Source organism: Elephas maximus, chromosome 6, assembly GCF_024166365.1.
Source record: "Elephas maximus indicus isolate mEleMax1 chromosome 6, mEleMax1 primary haplotype, whole genome shotgun sequence".
NCBI classification, from domain to species: domain Eukaryota; kingdom Metazoa; phylum Chordata; class Mammalia; order Proboscidea; family Elephantidae; genus Elephas; species Elephas maximus.
In genome coordinates, this window is record NC_064824.1 from 77,752,444 (window position 1) to 77,777,765 (window position 25,322).

At 37.7% G+C, this 25,322-nt stretch overlaps 1 protein-coding gene across 5 annotated transcripts in view; it reads right to left on the reverse strand.

The window, feature by feature from the left end:
* ZNF385B (zinc finger protein 385B) overlaps positions 1–25,322 on the reverse strand; it is a 402,225-nt gene that overhangs the window by 72,079 nt on the left and 304,824 nt on the right. For 4 of the 5 annotated variants that reach the window (XM_049887565.1, XM_049887563.1, XM_049887564.1 and 1 more), the window contains one exon: positions 23,455–23,597. In XM_049887565.1, the coding sequence (XP_049743522.1) occupies positions 23,455–23,597 (143 nt within the window). Of the gene's footprint in view, positions 1–21,361; positions 21,433–23,454; positions 23,598–25,322 lie in introns of those variants that run through there. The other variant, XM_049887568.1, reaches the window with a different exon arrangement.

Consider the following 25,322-nt stretch of genomic DNA (forward strand, 5'->3'; position numbering starts at 1 on the left):
AAAGGTGCTTCCCTAAGAACCTCCAGTTTTCTGCTGAAACTGCACATTGACTGTACCTTGCAAGCAACAACACCGTGTCCCTCTTCCATTGGGATATCATTACCCCACCAAAAAGTTAACCACTCACTCAGGACTTGTTGGTATAGAGGTGAAAGTAACACAACACACACTTCAGAAAATAATAGACAAATCACATTGTATCTAAGTCCCAGACCCAAAAAAGCTGTCATTGTTTATTTTATCAAAATGTGGTAGGCTGCTAAGTATTTTGAGGGTGGTTGACAATTGGCAGTATCTGATTGCTGCAGCAATTAAATGGAACCCAGGGTTTCATCTTTTCCTACTATTCCAGGGTCCCATCTATTGGAGGTCAGTATTCCTTATAGTAAATTTAAGTGAAGTTGGCCCAGAAATGAGGCAACCAATCAGAGTGAAGCACTGGGTCTTTTTTTTAATTTTGAAAGGATGTAAGGAGTGGTTTGTCAAGAAGACACACTGGAGCTCCACTCAACAGTTAAAAACACCAAACCTGTTGCCACTGAGTCAATTTTGACTCATAGCAACCCTATAGGACAGAGTAGAACTGCCCCATAGGGTTTCCAAGAAGTGGCTGGTAGATTCAAACTGTTGACCTTTTGGTTAGCAGCTGAGCTCTTAATCACTGCACCACCTCCATTCAGCAGTTAGGAGGATTTAAAAAATTGATCTGGTGGAATAATTTATCCCTTTTTCTCTCTTGGGGGCAAGGTACAACTAACCAAACACTTCCTTTTATTTCTGTTTATTATTATTTTTTGAATGCATCTAGAAAGCTTGATATTTCTGACTCAAATTCCAGATTGTCAGGCCCTCTTTGAGAAGCTCTGGAATTCTTCAACCAAAATGGTATATTTCATTGACAAAGAGGATGACTAAAATAAGGAGAAAACGTTCTGTGATCTATTTTGAAAGAGAAACTAAAGTCTGCATTTCCAGTGTTTCTGCCACAAAATTAATGTTCCTTTTCTAGACTATTCTGATAGGAAAAGATGCAACCTTTTTAGAGGTTGTGTTTTATATAAATTGGTATATGAGGTTTTATCCATGGAAATTTTTGCCCCTTTCCAACACATCACACTTTTATGGATATGATTTCTAATTCGTTCATAGACTTACAGTATTTTCCTGAAAGTTTATTTATTTACCAAATGTTCATTAAGTACTTACCATGCACTGTCTTAGGAGTTGGAGATACAGTGAGAACAAGCCTTCAAAAACCCTAATTCTAGTTGAGGGGATCGGCCTCTAAAGCTAATAGAATAAATAAGGTATTTGTGGAGTGCGGTAAGTACCAAGAAAAAAATAAAACAAGAGAATAGGAAAGAAGCAATATTTTAAAACAGATAACCCCTAAACACATCATGGTTTCCTGATACTACTGTGATTCAGATAGTTCTTTATGTAAAACTATTCCAAGTATTCCCCTGATTTAGGGAAGCTGATAAAGAATTCAGAATCGTACAATGAGTAAAGCTTGCAGATTAAGGAGCATGCTTTCAAAGTGGTCTGTGAGATCTCTGCAGTGGATATTCTTCAATTATGAAGCACCAAGAAAACAACTGTATCTCAGACTCAACACTATGATCACATTTATCCCCAGGAAGAAGGGGAAATGAAAGTAATCTACATTATAGAGAAGTTCTCTAAGCATGAGTTCTAAGTGCTAGTAGACATGTCTCGTGTGGAGTGCATCCTAGTGAGTTTCTGTACCCACCCAGTGTGGTTGGCTTAGTGCTTCGTTAGCAAATAGGAAAACAACCCCGAGTTACTTCTTTTGTTTTATAAACAAGTACATATTTTGTCTAAGATCTTACAGTCGTTTGTGAAGATACTATAACAAAATAGTGTTTTTATCCTTAATGCTTTCAGAACCTTAAAGAGGGGAGGCGCTGTTATCAGTTGATTCTGACATGGCAACCCCAGACCCCATGTGTGCAGAACAGAACTGCCCCATAGGGTTTTTAAGGCTGTGACCTTTCAGAAGCAGCTTGCCAGACCTATCATCCAAGGTGCCTTTGGGTAAGTTCAAAATGCTAATCTTTCAGCTAGTATTCGAGTGAAAAGCAAATGGATATGTAGTTCACTGTCTGCCTCTCTTTAGGGAAAAGCCAGTAATATTTTTGGAAGGATAATTTTTTAAACTATTCTGAGTAAAATAATTTTAAAGCTCTTTATTAGACAGCAGTTGTTTTGCTAATAGGAGACGCTATAATATTAGATCTGTGTACCTAACTGCTGCCGAATGTCCAACTCGGACAGTAGGCCCTTGTATGCAACAAATATGGTCAGTACAAATGTAAAATGTTCCATTTCCTGGCTGGCTCCACATGCTTGGTAATTTTCCATGCTGCTAGGGATCAAGAGTGATGCAGCAAAGCTGTAGTTATGCCGCTGGGTAATTTAAGAAGCCACCACAAAGAGCATTTCAAAATGTTCAGGTTAACAAATAAGATTTCCAGTTTATATCTGTAATGGGCATGGGACTTAACTGAATGTTCACTAGCTGTCATTGACACACACACACTCAACAATATTTTGGGTGTTAATATTCCAATAAAACTTTAGATGAAGAAACTAAAAAATTAAAATTCTATTCCAAAAGTACCAATATTCAGGTTTAAAAAAAATGCAGATTGAAAGGTATAACTAGTTAATCTATTAGAAGAGGTCACAGCCTACCCTAACACTCAACTGCAACTGCTGCTTTCGATGTGGGGAAAAAGCATTAAGGTAATGAGCCGAACTATGTCTCCTAAGTAAACCCAGTGCGTTACTTTATTTGTTTCCATTCTTGAACATACTAATGCCTTGATGTGACTGGAAACCATTAGGAGAGAGGTGTTTTTCCATCACGATGCAAAGATAATTCTTGAAACACTTTTCATTTTATTTCCAATACTCAGGTTTCATTCTTCCAAAAAATAAAAATAATTTTTGGCCAATGTATGCATATAGATTTGAAAGATGATGAGGTAAAATAGAGTTCATATGAAATTGTTAGAGGCCCATTTAAGGGAAAATGAGAAAAAATACAAAAATTTCAAGGAAAATTAAAAACAACCCTTAGGTAATTATTAAAAATTTAGCTCTATTGTGAATGTTAATAGCCCTGAAAAAGAAACAAATTGATAATAAATACTGTTAACGCTTTTTGTCTAGGGAAGTTGCTGCCCTCGAACAATTTACACTTTATATTTCTCAGTGAGACGTATTTATGTTTCCAAACAAACAAACAGCCTGAGACATACATCGCTAGCAATGAACTGCTTCACAGAAAGGTAAATACCAACAAAGCTGGCCAGATACACAATTCAGAACGAGGAGAATGGGAACTATTTCACCGAAAGAACCTGAAGGACATTGTTGTGTGTTTCCTATGTTATTTAGTATCGTATCTCCTTAGTGTAAGATAAAACGCGAAATACTTCATTTAAGAGATACGAGTTGGAGAATAGTTTTTCAATAAATGTGCAAAATACTAAATAAGATAATTTGAGGCTAGGTCATGAGAAGTGATTATTCCATAGCACATTTGAAGACGGTACCTATTCTGAAGTTTGGAAGGATAGGCCAAGATCTGAGAAAGAAAACAAACCCAGTTCTTGATCTCCCCTTTTGTTCTTTTTTAAATTAGTGACTTGAACACAATCCCTAAAACTCATCCACAGATTAAATTTTCATAACATAAAGTTTGGTGCCAAAGATAAGAGACAGAAAAATATATGGAGCCCTGGTGATGCAGTGGTTAAGAGCTTGGCTGTTAACCAAAATGCTGGCAGTTCAAATCCACCAGCTGCTCCTTGGAAACTCTGTGGATCAGTTCTATTCTGTCCTATAGGGTTGTTATGAGTTGGAATTGACTCGACGGCAGCAGGGCTTTTGGTTATATATATTTAATGCATATATAATTTTAAAAATAGAATTCTTTATTTTTAGGAGGAAAAAAATGGTGTACAAGTAACCAAAGACTACTTGCTCATACTTACAGATGTCATTTAAAAAAAACCATTGATGCTAAACCTCCAAATCCAAAAAAGTATGTGTTTGCCTGTTTCCTGGCACATGGACTAAAAAAATCTTACAAGGGCTTTCTAGGAGACTTGGGAAGTAATGAGCTTTCTTGATTTAAAAATCAATACACCTCCTGAACAGCCAAATGCATTAACTGACATCCTTTCAAAACCATTCTGTCAAAGCTAAGTTTGAAAGGCTGTTCAGTAACTAATCAGATATATCCTGATGCTGAGGCGAAACAGGTCCGTGACACAAATTAAAAAGGTATAAGACAGAAGGAAAGCTCCACCAGACAGAAACAAGTGCAAAACTAGAAATCTGGGCCTGTTTGGACACACTCTTCATTCTGCAAAACAAAGCAGAAATAAAACATTTTTCCCCAAATGGAAGACAACACATTTCTTATCCTTGAAGAAACATGACAACTGGCGAGGCTCACTCCCACAGGCTCAATGCAAGGCAACAAATCTGAAATACCCAGCCCTAAACATCTTGGACTTTTACTCCTCAAAGCCACACTCTTATTATGCAGTGGTAAAATGGCAGAGATCATCGACGTTTTCAAACTTAAATATATGTCTGTTTCAGTTTTAGTCCCAGAAACTTTCTCCCACCCCAAAACCAAATCCTAACTAAGAACTCAATACAATAAAACACTAAAAACTGAGTTCTGGTTAAAACCAGTAGGTCAGGTCCCAGGCCTACTGATGTGTGAACCACTGATTTTCATCCAGCTTCCTCACTTGAAAATGAGGACACAGATTTGAAGAATTTTTGTGACTTGGTTAAGACTCCTCAGATAAGACAAGAACTCAAGTCTCCTGCTAGAGTTGCCAGATTTAGGAAATAAAAACACAAGATACGTAGTCAAATTTGAATTTCAGATAATTTTTTTTTTTTTTTTTTAGTATCAGTATGTACCAAACATTGCAAGGGAAATACTTATATTAAAAATAATTCATTGTTTATTTGAAATTCAACTTGTGTTGGGCATTCTGTATTTTATCTGTCTCCAGTTTCTAAGCCCCATCCAAGGGTGTCACGGCTATATCAGTGTTGATACTATTGGTCCTCTGTCTCCTGCAGGCTCACCTTGACACACTTAACATGTTAGAGGTTTAATTAGGAAAGTAATCCCTGGGTGATTTTATGCACAGGAGATGTAAAATAAATTTTACATCATATATTCCTCTTTCTATTGTCCTTTTGTATGTATGTGTATGAGTATTAGGTCTTCTCAGAAGAAGACATATTTGGTTCAAGTTTGTCCCTGCACTTACATAAAATATAGAATACTTGTGAAAGTAAAATGAAGATCTTAAATAAAGTTCCTTACTGTGCTCTCTGCAGTGATAATTGCTTTATTGAATAAGTCTCTGTTAATGGTACAGCTTGACATTTAACATTTGTCGATTTGATTTATCATTATTTTTTACATGATGGCAAGAAGGCTACAGTTCAAAGCAAAAGTAGTTTAAACTAAACTGTCTTCCTTTTTTTTTCTTGGTAAGGAAATATATAGTTACTTCTAGGCAAAACTCTATTTTATCCATCAAATATGTTTTAAATATACACAAAACACTCTCTGTATACGTTCTGAATAGAGTAAACCATATACCAAAGGAAAATGGAATATAGCAAATGAAATCACCAGGTTAAAAATGTGTCCAGTTTGCTTATATATTGGCCATAGATGTGGCATCAAGATTTCTAAATGAAGCAATGGAGAAAAACCTACGTGAACAACATAGCAAGTTGTCATGAAACATGCCAAATCCTTTAGTAACGTTCATGAAAAGTTTTAATATTAGGAGGCTGTAATGTCAGATTAGAAAGAATAATTCAGGAATATTTCTGAAAATTTTTACTCGGAGTAGTTTTAGTAAAGATTTTCAGAAATGTTTCTGAATTATTGGCACAGTAGTTAAGATCTCGGCTGTTACCCAAAAGGCCAGCAATTTGAATACACCAGCTGCTCCTTGAAAACTCAATGGAGCAGTTCTACTCTGTCCTATTGGGTCACTATGAGTCGGGATCAACTTCAGGGCAACATGTTCGGTTTTTCCTTTTTTTTTTTTTATTCTGAAGTTCAGCCTATCAAGATGCTTGGACCTTTCAAAGTCTTGACAACACTCATTTGAAATTTTTATCTACCCTTTTGCCTCTTCCGAACCTCTAACACTTCCACTAAAGTCAGACAAACACTTACATCTCACAACATGAGAAGCTTATATGTCACTTTATTTTAAAAAATTTAGTCTAATTAGTCAGGAATCATCAACCTCTGCCTCACAACAGAATGATATCACAATATTAATTGTTGGCAGCTTTCACTACAGTGTGATTGGCCTTCCTGAAGTTGGAGTTAAAAGCTGGCCTCTGGAAACCAATCATACTCTCAGTGAGAAGAATATTTCAGTGATATTAAAGCTGAAAAAGAGACTATAATCTTTTCTGATTACCCTCAAGGCTGAAGTAAACGCAAAAAGGAAACTGAATTGCTGATAATTTCCTGTGATGACTGACTTCCAGGAAATTCTGATATTACTCTCATGCTATAACAAATGACGGCTCCTCAGACAGGTAGCTTCAATGAACTCTGCATCTAGGTGTCACAATGCTTCTTTCAGGAGCTACTCACCCATTAAAGGCACCAGGCCTGTAAGGCAGAGACCTCTCTCTGAAGACAATGGAGAGTCTGATTGCACAAGGAGTGATGAGCTGCGTGCTATAGGCTGTTCTTCTAGAAAGCTCTTTTATAAAGAAAATTTTATAAACTGATTCAGCCCTTTCATGACCAAATTAGGAGCCCTGGTGGTGCAGTGGTTAAGACATATGCTGAGCTACAGTTGCTAACCAAAAGGTCAGCAGTTCAAATCTACCAGCCGATCCTTGGAAACCCTATGGGGGCGGTTCTACTCTGTCCTAGAGGGTTGCTATGAGTCGGAATCAACTTGACAGCAATGAGCTTGGTTTTTATGACCAAATGATTTTGTTTGTTATTTTTTGATGATGTAATACTTTTTCACTAATGGAATGCATACTGAAGCATTCAGTGTTGGTAATCTTTCGTTATGTAAAATGGTTTAATTTAAATACTATGAGATACACATATATACCAGTGAACACTAGAGGTAACATAGGTAGAATGAGGCAAGGAAAAACCATTCTGTCTCATCAATTTTTTTTCACTGAGCGAAACTTTGGAAAACACGGGTAACACATAAAGGTATCCTACACTGGCTGCACATAATTGATATACGAGCCTCCTTGTTCTTAGGGCTACATTCTCTGCATCACCTTCTGGTGGTCCTAGCAGGTAAATGATTTCCAACCTTTCAGAGCCTCAAAACCAATATGACAACACACAAAGGGAGATACTGCATAATTTCAGCTTCCGTAAAACTAACGCCTCTAAAGGAAGCACTATAGTGAGAACATTGCCATTGCAATAAATTACTTCTTACTGCAAAACAAGTACTTACAGCTCAGAGACCAGATCCTTCACAATTGCAAGAAATGTACATGCGGTACGTCAAGGATGCTGCAACCTGCGCTTATACTGTATTTCACCTAAAAATAAGTCTTTCACTTGAATATTACCTAATTCTGAAAAGTGTACCTACCCAATAACACACACACAAAAAGGAAACCATAAATATCCTTACAGGGGTTATCTCACTGGTCAGAATCCCAAATAACAAAAAAAATGCAACTGATCCTTATTTGTACCGTGGGTCATAAGGTACATCAAGGATGTGTGTTTTCAGTGTATTTCACCCAAAACATAACTTGAATACAAGCATACCTTGGAGATATTGGTAGGTTCAGTTCCAGACCACTACAATAAAGAAAGTATCACAATAAAGCCAGTGACACAAATTTTTTAGTTTCCCAGTGCATATAAAAGTTACATTTATACTGTAGTCTACGGAGAGTGCAATAGCATTATATCAAAAAAAAAAAAAAAGTACATACCTTAATTAAAAAATATTTTATTGCTAAAAAATGCTGACCATCATCTGAGCCTTCAGCAAGTTGTAATCTTTTTGCTGGTGGAGCGTCTTGCCTTGATGTTGATGGGTGCTGACTGATCAGGATTGGTGAAGGTTGGGGTGACGTTGGCAATTTCTCAAAATAAGAATAATGAAGTTTGCTGCATGGGCTGACTCTTCCTTTCATGAAGTATTTCTCTGTAGCATGCAATGCTGTCTAATAACATCTTACCCACAGTAGAACTTCTTTCAAAATTGGAGTCAATCCTCTCAAACCATGCTTGCTGCTTTATCAACTAAGTTTATGTAATATTCTAAATCCTTTGTTGTCATTTCAACAATGTTCACAGTATCTTTACCAGTAGATTCCATCTCAAGAAACCACTTTCTTTACTATCCATAAGAAGCAATTCTTCATCTGTTAAAGTTTTATCACCAGATTGCAGCAATTCAGTCACATCATCAGGCTCCACTTCTAATTGTAGTTCTCTTGCTATTTCCACCACATCTGCAGTTACTTCCTCCACTGAAGACTTGAACCCCTCCAAGTCATCCATGAGGGTTGGAATCAACTCCTTCCAAACGCCCGTTAATGTTGATACTTTGACCTCCTTCCATGAATCGCGAATGTTTTTTTTTTTTTAATTGTGCTTTAAGTGAAAGTTTACAAATCAAGTCAGTCTCTCATACAAAACCTATGTACACCTTGTTGCATACTCCTGGTTTCTCTCCCAGTAATGAGACAGCACACTCCTTCTCTCCACTCTGTACTTCTGTGTCCATTCAGCCAGTTTCTGTTCCCCTCGGCCTTCACATCTCTCCTCCAGACAGGAGCTGCCCACGTAGTCTCATGTGTCTACTTGATCCAAGAAGCTCACTCCTCATCAGTATCATTTTCTGCCTTATAGTCCAGTCCAATCCCTGTCTGAAGAATTGGCTTTGGGAATGGTTCCTGTCTTGGGCTAACAGAATGTCTGGGGACCATGACCTCTGGGATCCTTCTAGTCTCAGTCAGACCAATAAGTCTGGTTCCTTTCATGAGAATTTGAGGTCTGCATCCCACTGGTCTCCTGCTCCTTCAGGGGTTCTCTGTTGTGTTCCCTGTCAGGGTAGTCATCAGTTGTAGCCAGGCACCATCTAGTTCTGGGCTCAGGCTGATGTAGTCTCTGATTTATGTGGCCCATTTTGACTCTCAAGCTCATACTTACCTTGTGTCTTTGATGTTCTTCATTATCCTTTGCTCCAGATTGCTCAATGGGATTAGGGCTGCATCCCGCACTTGCCTTCTTTCACTAAAGCAGCTGTGTCCTAAACTCCACTGCCAGTCCTGTGGCCATCACACCAGGGGGTTGGGGTACCGGCACTTCAGTTGCCCTCTTTCCCTGAAGCAGCCACTTCCTAAATGCCTCAGCCAGCCCCTCTGTAGACAGGCCACAGAGTCTGGGGTGTGCCACTCTGCCTGCCTTCTTTCACCGAAGCTGCCATGTCCCAGGAAACTACCATCAGCTCTGCTGCAATCGCACCAAGGAAAGTGCCAAGGAATCGGAGTCGAGGCACTGCCAGGGGCTTGGCAACTCCTCGCTGCTTCTGCACCGTCTCTCCCTCTCCCATCACTCAGTTCAATTCCTTAACTTTGCCTTTGATGCTCAGGGTTCCTAGCTTGTCATATATATAATTGATTCACTTGTTTTTTTCGGGTCTTTGTTGTAAGAGGGATCACAGGAAGCGTCTGACTATTTCTCTGTCTTGGCCCTGTCTCGCAAATGTCCTTAACGGCATCTAGAATGCCGAATCCTTTTCACAAGATATTCAATTTACTTCCCCCAGATCCATCAGAGGAATACCACTTATGGCAGCTATAGCCTTTTTTTTTTTTTTTTCTTTTATAGCCTTACAGAATCGATTTTTTAAATAATAAGACTTGAGGTCAAAATTACTCCTTGATTCGTGGGCTGCAGAATGGATGTTGTGTTAGCAGGCATGAAAACAACATTAATCTCCTTGCATATTTTCATCAGACGTGTTGAGTAACCAGGTACATTGTCAATGAACAGTAATATTTTGAAAGGAATCTTTTATTCTGAGCAGTAGGTCTCAACAGTGGGCTTAAAATATTCAGTAAACCATGTCATAAACCGATGTGCTGTCACCCAGGCCTTGCTGTTCCATTTACAGATTACAGGCAGAGTAGATTTAACAAAATTCTTAAGGGCCCGAGGATTTTCAGAATGGTAAATGAGCAATGGCTTTAACTTAAAGCCACCAGCTGCATTAGCCTCTAACAGAGAAGTCAGCTTGTCCTTTGAAGCGTTGCAACCAGACATCGACTTCTTTTCTCTAGCTATGAAAGTCCTAGATGGCTTCTTCTTCCAATATAAGGCTGTTTCACCTATGCTTGAAATCTGTGTTTTGGTGTAGCCACTTTCATCAATTATCTTAGCTAGATCTTCTGGATAACTTGCTGCAGCTTCTACATCAGGACCTCCTGCTTCACCTTACACTTTTATGTTATGAAGATGGCTTCTTTCCTGAAACCTCATGAAGCAATCAAACTCTACTAGCTTCAAACATTTTTTCTGCAGGTTCCTCACTTCTCTCAGCCTTCATAGAACTGAAGAGACTTAGGGCCTTGCTCTGGATTAGGCTTTCGCTTAAGGGAGTGTCGTGGCTGTTTTGATCTTCTATCCAGACCACTAAACTTTCTCCATATCAGCAATAAGGCTGTTTCGCTTTCTTATCATTTGTGTGTTCACTGGAGTAGCCCTTATAATTTCCTTCAAGAACTCTTCCTTTGCATTCACAACTTGGCTACCTGTTTGGCAAAAGGAGCCTAGCTTTCGGCCTTTTTCAGTTTCGACATGCCTTCCTCACTAAGCTTAATCCTTTCTAGCTATTGATTTAAAGTGAGAGGTATGTAACTCTTTCCTTCCCTTGAACACTTAGGCTATCGTAGGGTTATTAATTGGCTTAAAGTCAATATTGCCATGTCTCTGGAAATAGGGAGGCCCAAGGAGAATGAGAGGGAGGGGAGAACCTTGGTCCGTGGAGCAGTCAGAACACGTACAACATTTATAGATTAAGTTTGCTATCTTATATGGGCATGGTTGTGGAGACCCAGAATAATTATAATAGCAACATCAAAGATCACTAATTACAGATCACCATAACAGATATGATAATAACGAAAAAGTTTGAAATATTAGAAGAATTACCAAAATGTGGCACAGAGACAGGAAATGAGCATGTGCTGATGGAAAAATGATGTCAACTGACTTGCTTGAGACAGGGTTGTCACAAACCTTCAATTTGTAAAAAAGCTCAATATCTGTGAAGCGCAATAATGGGAAATGCAATAAAATGAGGTATGTCTGCATTACCTCATGCCAAAAGCTGCATCCTCCCAATCACACAAAAGAAACAGTAAATCTACTATAAGCCTTATCTCGCTGTACAGCGGGCAAAAGAGACAAAGGCCATTCATAGTCACTTCTCCTGGCAGCAGTAGCCCCTGCAATAACCTCTCAGCACAGCAACATGGCACCAACAAACTTCCTTACAGTTTATGAAGTTACAGAAGTCCCTGCCCCAATACCAGAACATATTATAAGTGTTACAAAAGCACACCTATAAAACCCAGAAGCAGAAAATGTGAGTGGTAGTTATACACAACATATATAAGGAGCCCTGGTGGCCCAGTGGTTAAGAGCTCAGCTGCCAACCAAAAGGTCAGCAGCCACTCCTTGGAAAACCTTGGAAAACCTACGGGGCAGCTCTAATCTGTCCTGTAGGGTTGCTATGAGTCAGAATTCACTTGATGGCAACAAGTTTGGTTTTGTTTGTTTGCACCTGCAAGGGTTTAAAATGTATCTGTTTTAAACTTTTTTTTTTTTAAACCTTCCTCCCAAGACCAGAGAAATCTAAAGACAGTTAAATTTTTATGTTGTTCCTAACAGCTATGGAGCTATGAATACCTTAAAAAAAAACCTTAGCTTGTATAATTTTTAAGGTTTTATTTAGGCTGATATTTGTATTCTGAGAAAAAATAGCTTTATACACACATACACACACACGCATATGTATATGTATGTATATAAGTTTAAACCTGTTGGCATCGAGTTGATTGCAACTCATAGAGACCCTATAGGACAGAGCAGAACTGCTGCCTGCATAGGGTTTCTAAGGAGCAGCCGGCAGATTTGAACTGTTGATCTTGGTTAGCAGCCAAGCTCTTAACCATTGCAGCACCAGGGCACATAACCTATATAATCCTTTAGGGTAGAATACACAACTGTTAATCCTTTTTTAGTAAACAGCGAACTTAGAGTTAGATGCCACGGCTCAAAACTCAAGTTAAGTGGGCCTTTCTCATATGATTGGTAATGTAAATTCAGAATAAAAATGGAGGTGGGTAAGGAAAAGGGAGATAAGTAACAGTCAAAAATTCACGGAATTTTTGGAATAAATTTCCATTATCAATACATGAAGGATAACTCAAGATATTAAATATTGTGACTGAGTTTAAAATATATATCTTTAAGTTGCCATTTTAATTAGTGGCAGCTTGATAAATGAATAACGTGGAAATAATGGCTGTATGTTTGGAAGTCAACAGTATGTAAAATATCTAAGAGAGAAGTTCATGATCTTGTGTCTTGGGACTCAGTGACAACATACCATAGGCACACAATTCTCAAGGGCAAAATACCTTTGCATGTAGCCTTTAAAGTCTAAATATCCTTAAGACAAGCAGGGAAACAAGGAAGCAAACCAAACTACGTGTGGTTATTCCCAACTTCCACTCAATACCCTTTCTCCAGCCTGCTCCAAAATCAGCTACAATCCCTCTTCGTTGCTTTCAGGGAGTCTGGTGATTCTGATTTTTAAGTATTTTCCACCACTGTCTTATTCAGCTAACATTAATTGAACACCTGCTAAATACCAGGCATGATCATTTCAGAACTAGAGTGTAAATTTCTTAAACTCAAGAACTAGGTCTTAGTTGTCTGTATCTCCCTGACATCTACCTTAATCAAGATTGCTGTTATGCACAAAGCCAGCCCCAGTGATAAATATAATTTGAATTGTTTAAGGCTGTTAGTTAGGAAGAAGAGATCAAAAGGTATAGAGATATGAATAAAAAGACCAGTGCTATTTATAATAATAGAGCTTTATGGTTTTAAGATGCTTTAATAAATATGACCTCATTTAATATTTGTATGCATTTTAAATTATCAAAAATAGAATGGTGATATTATATATTTAGGATTTTTTTACAGACTGGCACTAAATAAATTCCAGAAATTTTCTAAATATTTAGTTAGACCTCATTTCTCCATAATTTAATAAACTCAAATTTTCATGATGTAATGATATGGACTAGGAAGGTATTATCATTCCCCCATTTTAAAATGAGGAAAAGTGGGGCTAAGCGAGCTTCTCAAGAGTGCAGAAGATGAGTCCAGACTTGGATCTTTTGACTTGTAGTCCAATGCTCATTCCTTAAACAATAGAGTGTATTGCTCTCCCCTTTTCTCCTCTTTGCCCTGGTTCCTGCTTACTTGGTGGCATGAAGCAGGGTCAAGGGTAGTTGGAGGCTTACTATGGAATACATACAGAGGAGTTACTTTTCTGAGATCAGAGAGAACTGTCTAAGTGGCTTTCTGGAAGGAGGTGGGATATAACTGATTAGCTAAATAAATCAATGCCACCACCACCTCCTTTAGAAAGTAAGTGCTTCAAAAGTTGAAACTTCAGCATCTACCATGTGCTGTGACTATTAATAATCACTTCAGTACCTAATAGCTTCTGATCATTTTGGGGAGTGGAGATTTCTTAAGTTTCATTATATCACTAGAACAATGTACCATCTTGTTAGGCTTAGAGACATGTTTTTAATTGTTGGAGAATTTCTCTGCACCTCTAAATTATTTGTAACTCATAAACCCTTGAAAAAGATCAGGTATGTTTTCCATTGCATGGTTCAGATTTTTACTTGGTTCTAGAAACCGTGTTCACAATAAGAGAAAACAAGTATGAAACTGACATGACAAAATCTATCTTCTAAATAGAATGTACTGCAGAGAGTTTTTCAGCCTGACTTTAGGAGCCACAAGGATTTATTGGGTACTTAAAAAATATGTCCCACATGAATAACCTGTGAGAAGTAGACACATTTAAATTCAGGTATGGTATGGTATGGTGGAGACCAACTTTTGCCTGTCTGACATTTAGATCTTTTTGTTTTCCCTTTTCAGTGGCAAAGGTGTCTACCTGAAGAAATGAGAAGACTGGTATCTCAGGCGGGGTTTACTAGAGAAGCAAAACCAGTAAAGAGTATAAATAAATATAGAGAGGGATTTATATCAAGGAAACGGCTTATGCAATTGTAGAGGCTGGAACATCCCAAGTCTGTGGGCCAGGATAGGGGTTTCTCTAGATTCAAGTAGCCACAGGTGCTGGCAAACCCAAGATCGGCAGGTTGGAGAGCAGAGCTCCCACTCTCAGGCTGTGAAGATCAACGAATCCCAAGGTCTTCAGATAAACTGGTAGCTCAAGTCTCAAGGGCCAAAGGTCAGATGAACAGGAGGCAGCCGCAGGATCCAGAAAGAGCAAAAAAGCCAGAACGTCTGCTTATATTTGGATGCAGGCCACACCTTCACAGAAACTCCCTTTCAACTGACTGGCTACTCACAGCAGAATCAATCATGGGAGTGATCACATATAAACACTGAGAATCATGGCCCAGGCAAGTTGACACACAGTCTTTACCATCACAACTGGGTTATATTCTTCAATGTTCTGATCTATAAAAAGGGTACAACAATGACACATGTAGCCTATTTCATATGAGAGTATGTTAAAAGGTTTAATTTTAGACTGTCCTTAACATGTTTTCTTACTATCTGTATTGTTCATTTCTGAAGATTTAATTGGGAAACCTGAAGTGAAGCTTAGAGAAATATTACATTAAAAAAATGCAATGACTTCAATTTTATTTTCCCAAGTTAGTTAATCAAGTTACCAAGTAAAATCTATGAAGTAAATTCCAGCATAGCTTCAGGTCTTTCAAAATTCTGTGTTTTAATATCATCTTTACTAAAATGGCATTTTCCACCTGGTTATTGTGATTATCACGATGGGCCTTTCTCTCTAGTCCTTTGCAGTTCATCAATGTTGACATCACAAAAGTTCTGAAACTCTTCTTTGGTGAGATACCAAGAAGCATCTGTTCCAGGTACTTGTTTGAAAACAAGGTATCATTTATATAGTTAATTTTTTTCATCTTATATCAAGCATTAGCACATAAATTGGAAGATAAGAAAACCTAAATTGAAAGCCAAACCTGTAAAAAAAAGCTTTTTTTCCCAAGATTCCTACTGACCCCCAGAGTTGTTGAAACTTCACAGATTGCTAAACAGCACTCCAATTCATATTTAGTACCCTGAATGGCAACTGTAAAAGTTAAAGGACTAGAAGGAATGTCCCAAAGCATGGTACGTCCTCCCTTCCCCCAACAAGGGACTTAATTCTGAACCCCAGCATGCAGTGTGTGTGGATGGGGTGAAGGGTCTGTACTATTGGATGGGTTCCCAAGCATTTGATAAAGTCTTCTCAGGGAACACCACCGTCAATTAGTGTTTATAGAGAAAACAATTCAGAAATACTTTTTCTAGGCTGGAGGGAATGTTTTGTACAATATTTTGTTACTTTTTTTAATCTTTATTTACCTCTCCTACATCACCACAGACACATAAAGGCTTGGTCACTGAAAGAAGCTAAGAACAGGTTGTTGTTGGTTTCTTCTTCTTTTTTAATTAACTGGTGATTTGTTAAGAATATTAGCTAAGAACAAGATAAAAATTTTAAAAAGAGGGCCTGACATAGACACTTTTTCCAAGTTGACTCTACTCTTAAAAAATGCTGCCCTGGGACAGTGCCAAGACTGAAGACCAGTCTTGCCAGAAAATCTGATGTACCCTCCAAGTACACATAATCCTTGAAACTCTAGCACTGAAGAAGAGGTTCCAGAGCCATGTGAGGTTGAGACTAGGATAATGAAAGGGACGTGCAAGAGGGCAGAACATGGGGTGACTACAGCTGCCTCTTTTCACAGGCTCCTGAAACCCTGTGTTCCCTTACCCTACATGGCCTGTCGAGGTCTTAAGATGACCTTTCTTGGCAGCTATTATCAACTGAACTGATTATTCAGTATGAGCAAAATCTTCTACTATGTTATGATGAATTATACAAGAGGAGAAAATAATTCCTATCAGATAGCGAGTAGCTTATCACTACGATCCTCCTTTAGTACAATGACTGGCACATATAGACATTCAGTAAGTGGTTGTTGAATGGATAACTTTTTCTAGATGCCCTGAGCTAATGATTTAATTAGGGAGAGAGAACAAATATGACCGTACATTGTGCAAAAAAAATACTGTCATGGATTGAATTATGTCCCCCCAAAAATGTGTGTATCAACTTAGGCCATGTGTGGTTGTCCTCCATTTTGTGATTGTAATTTTACGTTGAGAGGATTAGGGTGGGATTGTAACACCACTGTTACTCAGGTCACCTCCCTGATCCAAAGTAAAGAGGATTTCCCTGGGGTGTGGCCTGTACCACCTTTTATCCCTCAAGAGATAAAAGGAAAGGGAAGCAAGCAGAGAGCTGGGGACCTCATACCACCAAGAAAGCAGCACCAAGAGCAGACTGCGTCCTTTGGACCCAGTGTCCCTGTGCCTGAGAAGCTCCTCGACCACGGGAAGAATGAGGACAAGGACCTTCTTCCAAAGCCGAGAGAGAGAAAGCCTTGCCCTGGAGCTGACACCTTGAATTTGGACTTTTAGTCTACTTTACCATGAGGAAATAAATTCCTCTTTGTTAAAGCCATCCACTTGTGGTATTTCTATTATGGCAAACTAGATGACTGAGACACATAGATATATAGATAATGCATACCATACCATATAAATACTTTCTATATAGTCTAACTGCACTGGGTTTTTTATAGTCTAAAGTTCAAGAGTGAGTTGAGAAAAGGAAGATTTGAACACCAAGTCTTCATTAGCTTAATCTTGAGGCTTCTAAGTAAAGGTAAAGGATGTCAGTTAAATTTACAAAGGACATGTTTGTGGTTTGAAGAGAAGAGGTGGACAACAGTACAGATGGCCACTGTGTGTTTTTTTCTCCCAGTGGCCATGTTTACATAATTTTTCTCTCTATCATATTTAATAGGGATACAGAATTTCCTAGGCAAAAATCTATGCTTATATATTTGTACAAAATCCTCATTGGTTCTATACCACATGTCAAAGATTTCTTTTAACCATATTTTTCTAATGATCTGGGGGAGTGTTGCTGTTGACATATCTAAACCCAATAACAAATCTCATCCTTTCCCCTCCTCAACTGAATTTGAGTAGCCATGGAAAATTTCACATTGGCATTTTTTTAATATTATACACTTCTTTATGACATATAAAATAATATGACCATTCAGTGTATTTTAAAGCACGTAACAACAACAACAACAAAAAATTCAACCACATTCCTTTTTCATTTGACTGGGATAAGTGTGCCATTTCAAGCAGAATTGGCTGGATATATTAACATCCTAAGAAATACGGAACATACAACTTTTTAATGACAGCGAAACACTATTAAGAGTAAAAAAGAAGATTTGAAAGGTAAAAATTCAAATTTGGGTTGTATTCTCACAAGTATTCTAAAAATGTATACTACTTAAAGAAAAATACTAAAAGAAAAATATGTTTTCAAATATTTTTTTAAAAAAAGACTTCAGTAGATTGATAAAGGTATTAAAGGCAAGTGAACATAATGAAATGTTCTGGCTTACTTTAGGTGTCCTTGTGATACCACCTCATGAGAAACATGACATGAATTAACAACAAAGAAATCGTGATTTTGACGACCACTAAGTGAATGCTGTGATGCGTATCTTTTTATAGCATAAAACAGGCACCTATTCTATTCTGGAATTTCTGTTTTTTGGACCTGTTTGATAAACATATTATTTCTACTATAAGAAAGAAAAAATTCAAATATTCATTGATATTGCCAAACTATAAATGACTCAGAATCTCTAAGGGTCTAAAATGATAAAATAGATGGTAAACATGTAGATCATTTCATAGCTTGTCATGGATGATCCAAGGGATCATAGAATGATTTGGGACTTGAGACTTTAGAAATGCCTTCTATTCTGTTCCACATATTTGTTCATGCGTCAGGAAAAAAGAATTTCCAGATAGGTAGTAAAAATCAGATGATTTTTCATATACATAAGATTGGTGAGCCTCTTGCAAGAAAGTAGCAGTGACCTCCAATGTGCTCATGCTTTCCTGGAGCAGTTGCAAAAACATGGCAGAACTTACGAAGACATTTCAAATAAATAGGCACGTAATACACTTGTCAATCGGCAAAGAAACTGACAGGTGACAGGTCCTGCGGCTGCTCTTGGGTCTAGCTATAGCTCTGGAGACTCACAGACTCATCTGTGGATGTACACAATATGTAGTTGTTAAAAAAAAAAAAAAAACCTTTACCTACTAGTTCACAAACACATCACATAAGCTGGTATGCGTGTGGGCGTGTTTTCTAAATGGATTTATCTTATCATATTAAGTTGATATTATCCATCTTGGTAAGTATGCAATTTACCTCAATTCTAAAAAAGTCTCTTCTTAAGCAGAATAAAACGCAAAGTATCATCCCAGATGTTTCTGAACAAAGATAAAAATTGGATTAACAGTTAAGGAAGCTGATTCTAACATACATATTTTGGCAGCTCCCAAAACATTGTGCACAATAATTAAAGGATGACCATACAGCATTTGGCAAACAAAGGAAAGCGAATAACAAAATAATGAAAATAGCTCTACTCAGATACAAAAATATCACTTTTGGGCCTTTCTTGACAACTATATTCAAAGTTTGGTAACAATTAGTTTTCACTTTGCCTATGTTTCTTGGTTTTTATTATTATGCCTGATTCAAGTCTATTTATTCTGTCTCTTGGGCACAAATATATATTTTATTTCCTTTGATTATCCTGTTCTCCAAACTCAGTACTATTTTGTGCACACAGTATATTTTCAGTAACTAAAAATCTTGATTTTTAACTAAATGCTCTTAAGACAAGGAATTTAGTAGATACTTGCCAGAGTCTCCATACCAACCACACAGATAACGCTGGAAACTAGAGCTGGAGAAAAGCTAATAACTAGCTATTGTCTTTAGATTAAAAAGAAAGAGAACCGTTCTTAGGGAAATAAAAATAAAAGCCTGGACTTATCATCTGGTACTCAGAAGGGGCTCAAAAATAGTGGTATTCCCTTTGCTAGATGAGGGAAGTGTGAACATCGAAAACTGAGGGACTGGAGTTCTTTCCTCTCTTCCTTTCTTCTAAGAGTTGTATTGAGCACCTGCGCCAGACACCAAGCATACGAAGACAAATAAGATATAGTCCCTGTCCTCAGGATCTGTAACTCTAGTGAAGAAGACAGATATTCAGTTAATTAGACTATGGTGTGACAGTTGCTAAGATAGAGGTAATCTGGGGGTACTTTGGAAACACAGATAATACACACTTAAATCAGCCTTGAAGAGTCACAGATGACTTCACCTGAAGGAGGCGATATCTAAGTTGAGCCCTGACTGACATATAGTTGAAGGTGGGGTAGCAGCGATGGAAGTGGGGAGCCAGGCAGACTTTAGAAATAAAGGCTGGGTCTTTAAAATTTTATGTTCGGGTTTGCAGTTTTTAACTGTAAGTGACTCAGAAAACCTCCCTCCCAAATTATAAGTGCTGAACACAGAGATAACGTCATCATTCTCTAGTTGTGCTTCCTTGACATATAAAATGAAAAACCAAACCCACTGCCTTCGAGTCGATTCCAACTCATATCGACCCTATAGGACAGGGTAGAACTGCTCCATAGAGTTTCCAAGGAGCGCCTGGCAGATTAGAACTGCTGACCTTTTGGTTAGCAGCCATAGCACTTAACCACTATGCCATCCTTGACATATAAAAAAAAAAAAAATTATCAAGGATCCAAACTCCGTTTTTCCCATCACATCTCTTCCTAACTCTACTTGGGCAATGTCTCAAATTATTTGCTTATTCTTCATTTAAACACTGACAGAGATTTTGTCAGTTGTGGAATTTATGGCAAGACAGCCACTAAATGAAAGCTGTGATGCGTATCTCTTCATTGCACGTAACTTAGCACAGAACAGTCGTGTATTCTATTTTAGAATACTACAGAATCCCATTTCATTCTTGTTATGCTTCTCATGTAACATTATTATACTCCACTATAAAAAAAAGGAAACCATTTTCATATTTTTAAAATCCCACTAAAAATAGCAAAATTTCAAACTTTAAAAACTTCCAATTAGAGCCTTAGAGCACAATGTTTTCATTCTTCTAATAATAATTGTGAGATTAAAATAGACTTCTTATATTTACTAACATTAGTCTTGGTTAAAAATAAAGTGATAATGGTGGCATTCATCTTGGTTTCCAAAGACCAAGTAGCTCACTGAGTAGAATATACTTTTAAGATTTGCCAACCAGAAATTATAGCTGTTTTAAAAAATATATTCTGCTTTATAGATGTTGTTTGTAGGGGTCTGTTTTATACATTCAAAAACTTCCTTCCTGTTTCTATTAAATGATTCCTCTGAGAACTGTCCATCATGCTTCCAGAAAAGAGCACAAAAGATCTCTAATTGAGCTTCGTTTACACTGAATGAGGTGGGAGGTGGCATGGGCCAAGACAGCCAAGGATGTGGAAGAGCCAGGGCAGGAGTTTTGAATTTAGAAGATTCTAATTCAAGTCTCAGTTCTTCTTTACTAATTTTTCTCCCCTAGACAATAGGGATAACAATCATAGCCTACTAAAATGTTCTGAGGTCTGAGTCCTTTGAAGGATGTAAAACATCACATGTATGCAATAATGCACTATAATTATTAGAAGCAATGTATGGTAATAATGTTTTCCTAGGAAAACCTGGACAGTGGCTTTTATGAAATTGCCCTAGGAGATCTATTGGGTGAGTTGGATGCTTGAGTAGAAGAGCTTATAACAAAAGGATTAGAGTAATTGAAACTGCAACTCACAGTGAAAAATCATAAGTAGGCCACTCATCCTATATATTCATCACTTTACAAGATAATAGATAATAAAGGGCCCTTCTTGAAATGACTTAATTTTTAATATATTACCAGAAGGGCTCTCTTTCTAGCAAATACCCTGGACGTAATATAGACAGCATAAAATAAATACCTCATGTAATTCTTTGCTACATTCTTCACATCAATCAAGCAGTATTTTCATTTGAAAGTTAAGTTTATTTTCTTCCAAAAAAGAAAAAAAAAGAACTTCCATTACTAGTATTATACTTTGAGTTTTCTCAAATATATCATAAGTTTAATTGTTATGCATAACAAACAAAAAAGGCGTATTAGTGTATCTGTAAGCTCTGCACAATTGTGATAAGCTATTAGGAAAACCATATTTTTACCATAAAAATTATGAAAGTGTTGTTTTCACTTTTCACAGCCCTTAAAATCAGAGAATCATATGTAGATATTTTGACAACTGAAAAAGTGAGTTACAGAATAGTGGTAGTCATGTGACTGCAGCTGTGAAAACATAACTGTGATTGGCTACCTATTAAGTATGAACATAGAAAAATTCTAGAAGGGGGCTGGAAGGATACGTAACAGCTGCTGACAGCGCTTGCCTCTAGGGAAGGAAGTAAGGGTGTGTGCAGGGCCAGGGATGTTGACTTTCTCATTCTGCCTTGAATGCTAATATTTTATTTGAATCTTTGGAAGGAGTACCCATGTATTACTTGTGTTTTTAAAAAAAACAATAAAGAAAAAATACACAGAGGTGACCACAATAGGAGTCAGTTATGTCTACCACACCACCAGTGCTGCTTCCTGACAGTGACTGGACTTCTGTAGTGGCCACAAATGCCATCTTCCAAATGTACATAAATCAAAATAATAACACCTAGTAAACATTCTAAGAAGTATAACTTAATTCAGTTATGGTCGAATACACCACACATGTTTCAAGAGAGGACACAACAGGCTTGCTTGAGTTCAAGCTCACTGAAATGGCACAATGTGGTGGTTTGAGAAGGTCACTCCTGGTGGAGTAATGTGACCAGGGCAGGCATGATTTATCTTACTGAGCCACTCCATTGCACTAAAAACGATGCTCACATTTTTAACCCTCCTTCCTTTTTTAACTGTTTGACTTGTCTCTGAAAAAGCAAAGACAAAAACATTCAACTGTGTACTGGCTAAGTCAAGGCCAGTGCTCTTTAAAAAGGTGGCTGATCCATTACCCCTTCATTACCTTACAACACTAAGCCACGACAGAAGGCCTGTCAGCAGATTTTATTTACAACCCTTGAGGAAAAATCCTCTTGCTGTTTTCACTTCATACAAAAGATGTTTGCAAAAGGAAACATTTGGCAGTACTTCAGATGCTCGCTGCTTGGTAGTGTTGATAATGCAATTCTTTTTTTGATTACGGCAGCATCTATCATGCTGTATCATTCACGTATCACATTATGCCCAAATGGACTGTATTTATTGACTGAACAGACATAATTTATGCAATTGCTGGAACTATTTAACCTTTTCCTTTACTATATAAGCTTAGAATCTGGCTACAGACTGATTTTATGTTGAATTCTATTGTTGAAAGATGGCCACGCTCCACTTGGCAAACCTACAAAATGTCCTTCATTCAAATGAAAGAAGGTCGTTTGATCTGAATGAAGGAGATTCGCAATTGTAGGCAATTCATTAATATTTATCATGTGTTTTAAAGGGGATATCTAAGTATCATGCAACAACTAATACATAGATTTAAAATGAGTGTTTTCTTTTTGCTAATAGAGTCAGATTCACATGATCTACAAAAGGCCTCCAAATAAAAATGCTGTTTGTATAAGACTCACATTTTATCTGAAATAGTTCCCATGTAAAAATGCACCCAGGGAGATAAACCTATGGGCATTTTTTTTTTTTCTTTCTAGTAGGGAAAAATCAATGTGGCTCGATAGCCCTAAATTGTGCTCTTCAGCATGGAAACAGCATCGCAGAAATTATATAGGTTCTCAAGCTACTAAAAAGTCTATCAAAATCACACAGAGCAACAGGTGAAAAGTCCTTTGAGGAAATAATTAACCCCCATGGGTGAAGCATCATTTTCTGTTAGAGAGCTGAGCTGTATAACCAATATATGGTCTCAAATCACACACTCGGGAAACAGGCTACATCTATTGCCTATATGGAACTGTAATGAAAGAAAGAGATTGAGGAGGGCACAAGTAAAATTAAAATGCATTTACTCACTGTGTTAAAATTTGGAAAGAGCCCAACAGCTGAACTACTGTCCACTGGGAAAGACATAAATGGTTTGATATCCAGCGAAGGCTGCATCATCAAGGTAGGTGTGCGCACAAGAGCAGGAAGGGTAGTAGTGTGGCATGTACTGCCTGCCAAGAACAAAACAAAAATGAATTCAATATCTTGTTCACACCCATCTCCTTCCCAAACCTATGGTGCCAAAACAAGACCGCTGAGCTGCAACCTGCAAGCAAGAGAGTTACACAGGAAGTAAGCAAATGGCGCAGCAGGAGTAAATACAATTAAAAAGGATCTTCCACCTCATTGTCTAAGACAGCCATGCAGAATGTTTCCCTATGGCAAGGGTCAGGGCTACACAGGCTGCAGAGACACAAAGTGCATAGGTCCTGTGGTAGGTGGGGCACTCTGAGGACATCCTGTTGTCTGACCCGTTGCCTATGACCAACCAAAAACGCAGGAGAGTAAAAGGGAGCAGACTCTAGAAGCCAGATGCTCCTTCCCATTCAGTTACTGAATGGCTAGTAGGCATGTTTTATGCAAATCAGAGATAAGTATAGGGTTTTTACATGGGAAAAAAAAAACCTTGGATTCTTATAGTTACTGTCTGCTCACAAGAAAGATATGACTCAAACAATTTATTTTCTGCAAAAACAAACTGAAAGTTGCCCTTAGTTTGAGGGAAGTAGGTAGTCTAGACATTAGATAGTTACAAAATGTAAAAGGGATGATTACAGCCTGGCTGGGGGAGGGTATTGGGAGATCAGGAAAGGTTGAGGTAGGAACTCAAATTTTTGTCTTCCACTTTTATTGCTAACAAACTTCGTATTATTAGAGGAAACTATTCCTTTTAACAGCTACATGAGCTGTCACCTCTTTTAGCTATTTGGTTTAACCCACGAGGAGGAATTTTAAAACACTCCAGTAACATTCTGTTTTAACCCACAGCCTCTGGGAGAGAGGTTCTGGCCTGTCTGTTTTTTTTTTTTTTTGAACTATAACAGCTTTATTGAGATATAATTCACACATCACACAATTCACCTATTTAAAGTGTACAAGTCACTGGTTTTTAGTACATCCAAAGAGTTGTGCAACCATCACCACAATCGATTTTAGAACATTTCACCATCCCTCAAAGAAACCCTGCACCTAGTAGCAGTCATTCTCCATTTCCTCCTAACCTCCCTAGTCTCCGGCAAACACTAAACTACTTTCCGTCTGTATGGATTTGGCTATTCTGGACATGTCATTTAAATGGAATCATACAGTATGTGGAGTCTGGCTTCTTTCACTCAGCATAATGCTTGTGAGGTTCACCAGTGCTGTGTGTGTATCCGTACTCATTCCTTTTGACTGCTGAATGATATTCTGTAATATGGATATACCACAGTGTTTTAATCCATCAGTTGATGGGCATTTGAGTTGTTTCCACTTTTTGGCTATTATTAATAATGCTGGCATGACTATTCAAGTGCAAGTTTTTGTGTGAACATGTTTTTAGTTCTCTTGGGTATACACCTACGAGAGAAATTGTTAGGTTACTTGGTAACCCTATGGTTTAATCTTATTGAGGAAGTGCCAGGCTGTTTTCCAAAGCAGCTGAACCGTTTTAAGTTAATATCCATAGTGTATGAAAATTTAAATTTTCCTGGTATGACTGTATAGGATCGCACAATAATTATATGCCTAAATCTTCTACTGACTTCAAGGAGAATTGAGCAGTATGGGAAAATGCTTCAGCTATTAAAAGTTCCACCAATCTTCATACACAGTATCCCAGAATCATTTAAATTTCTATTTCAATTATATATATATATATATATATATATATATAGTTGTTATTATTGTTGTGTGCC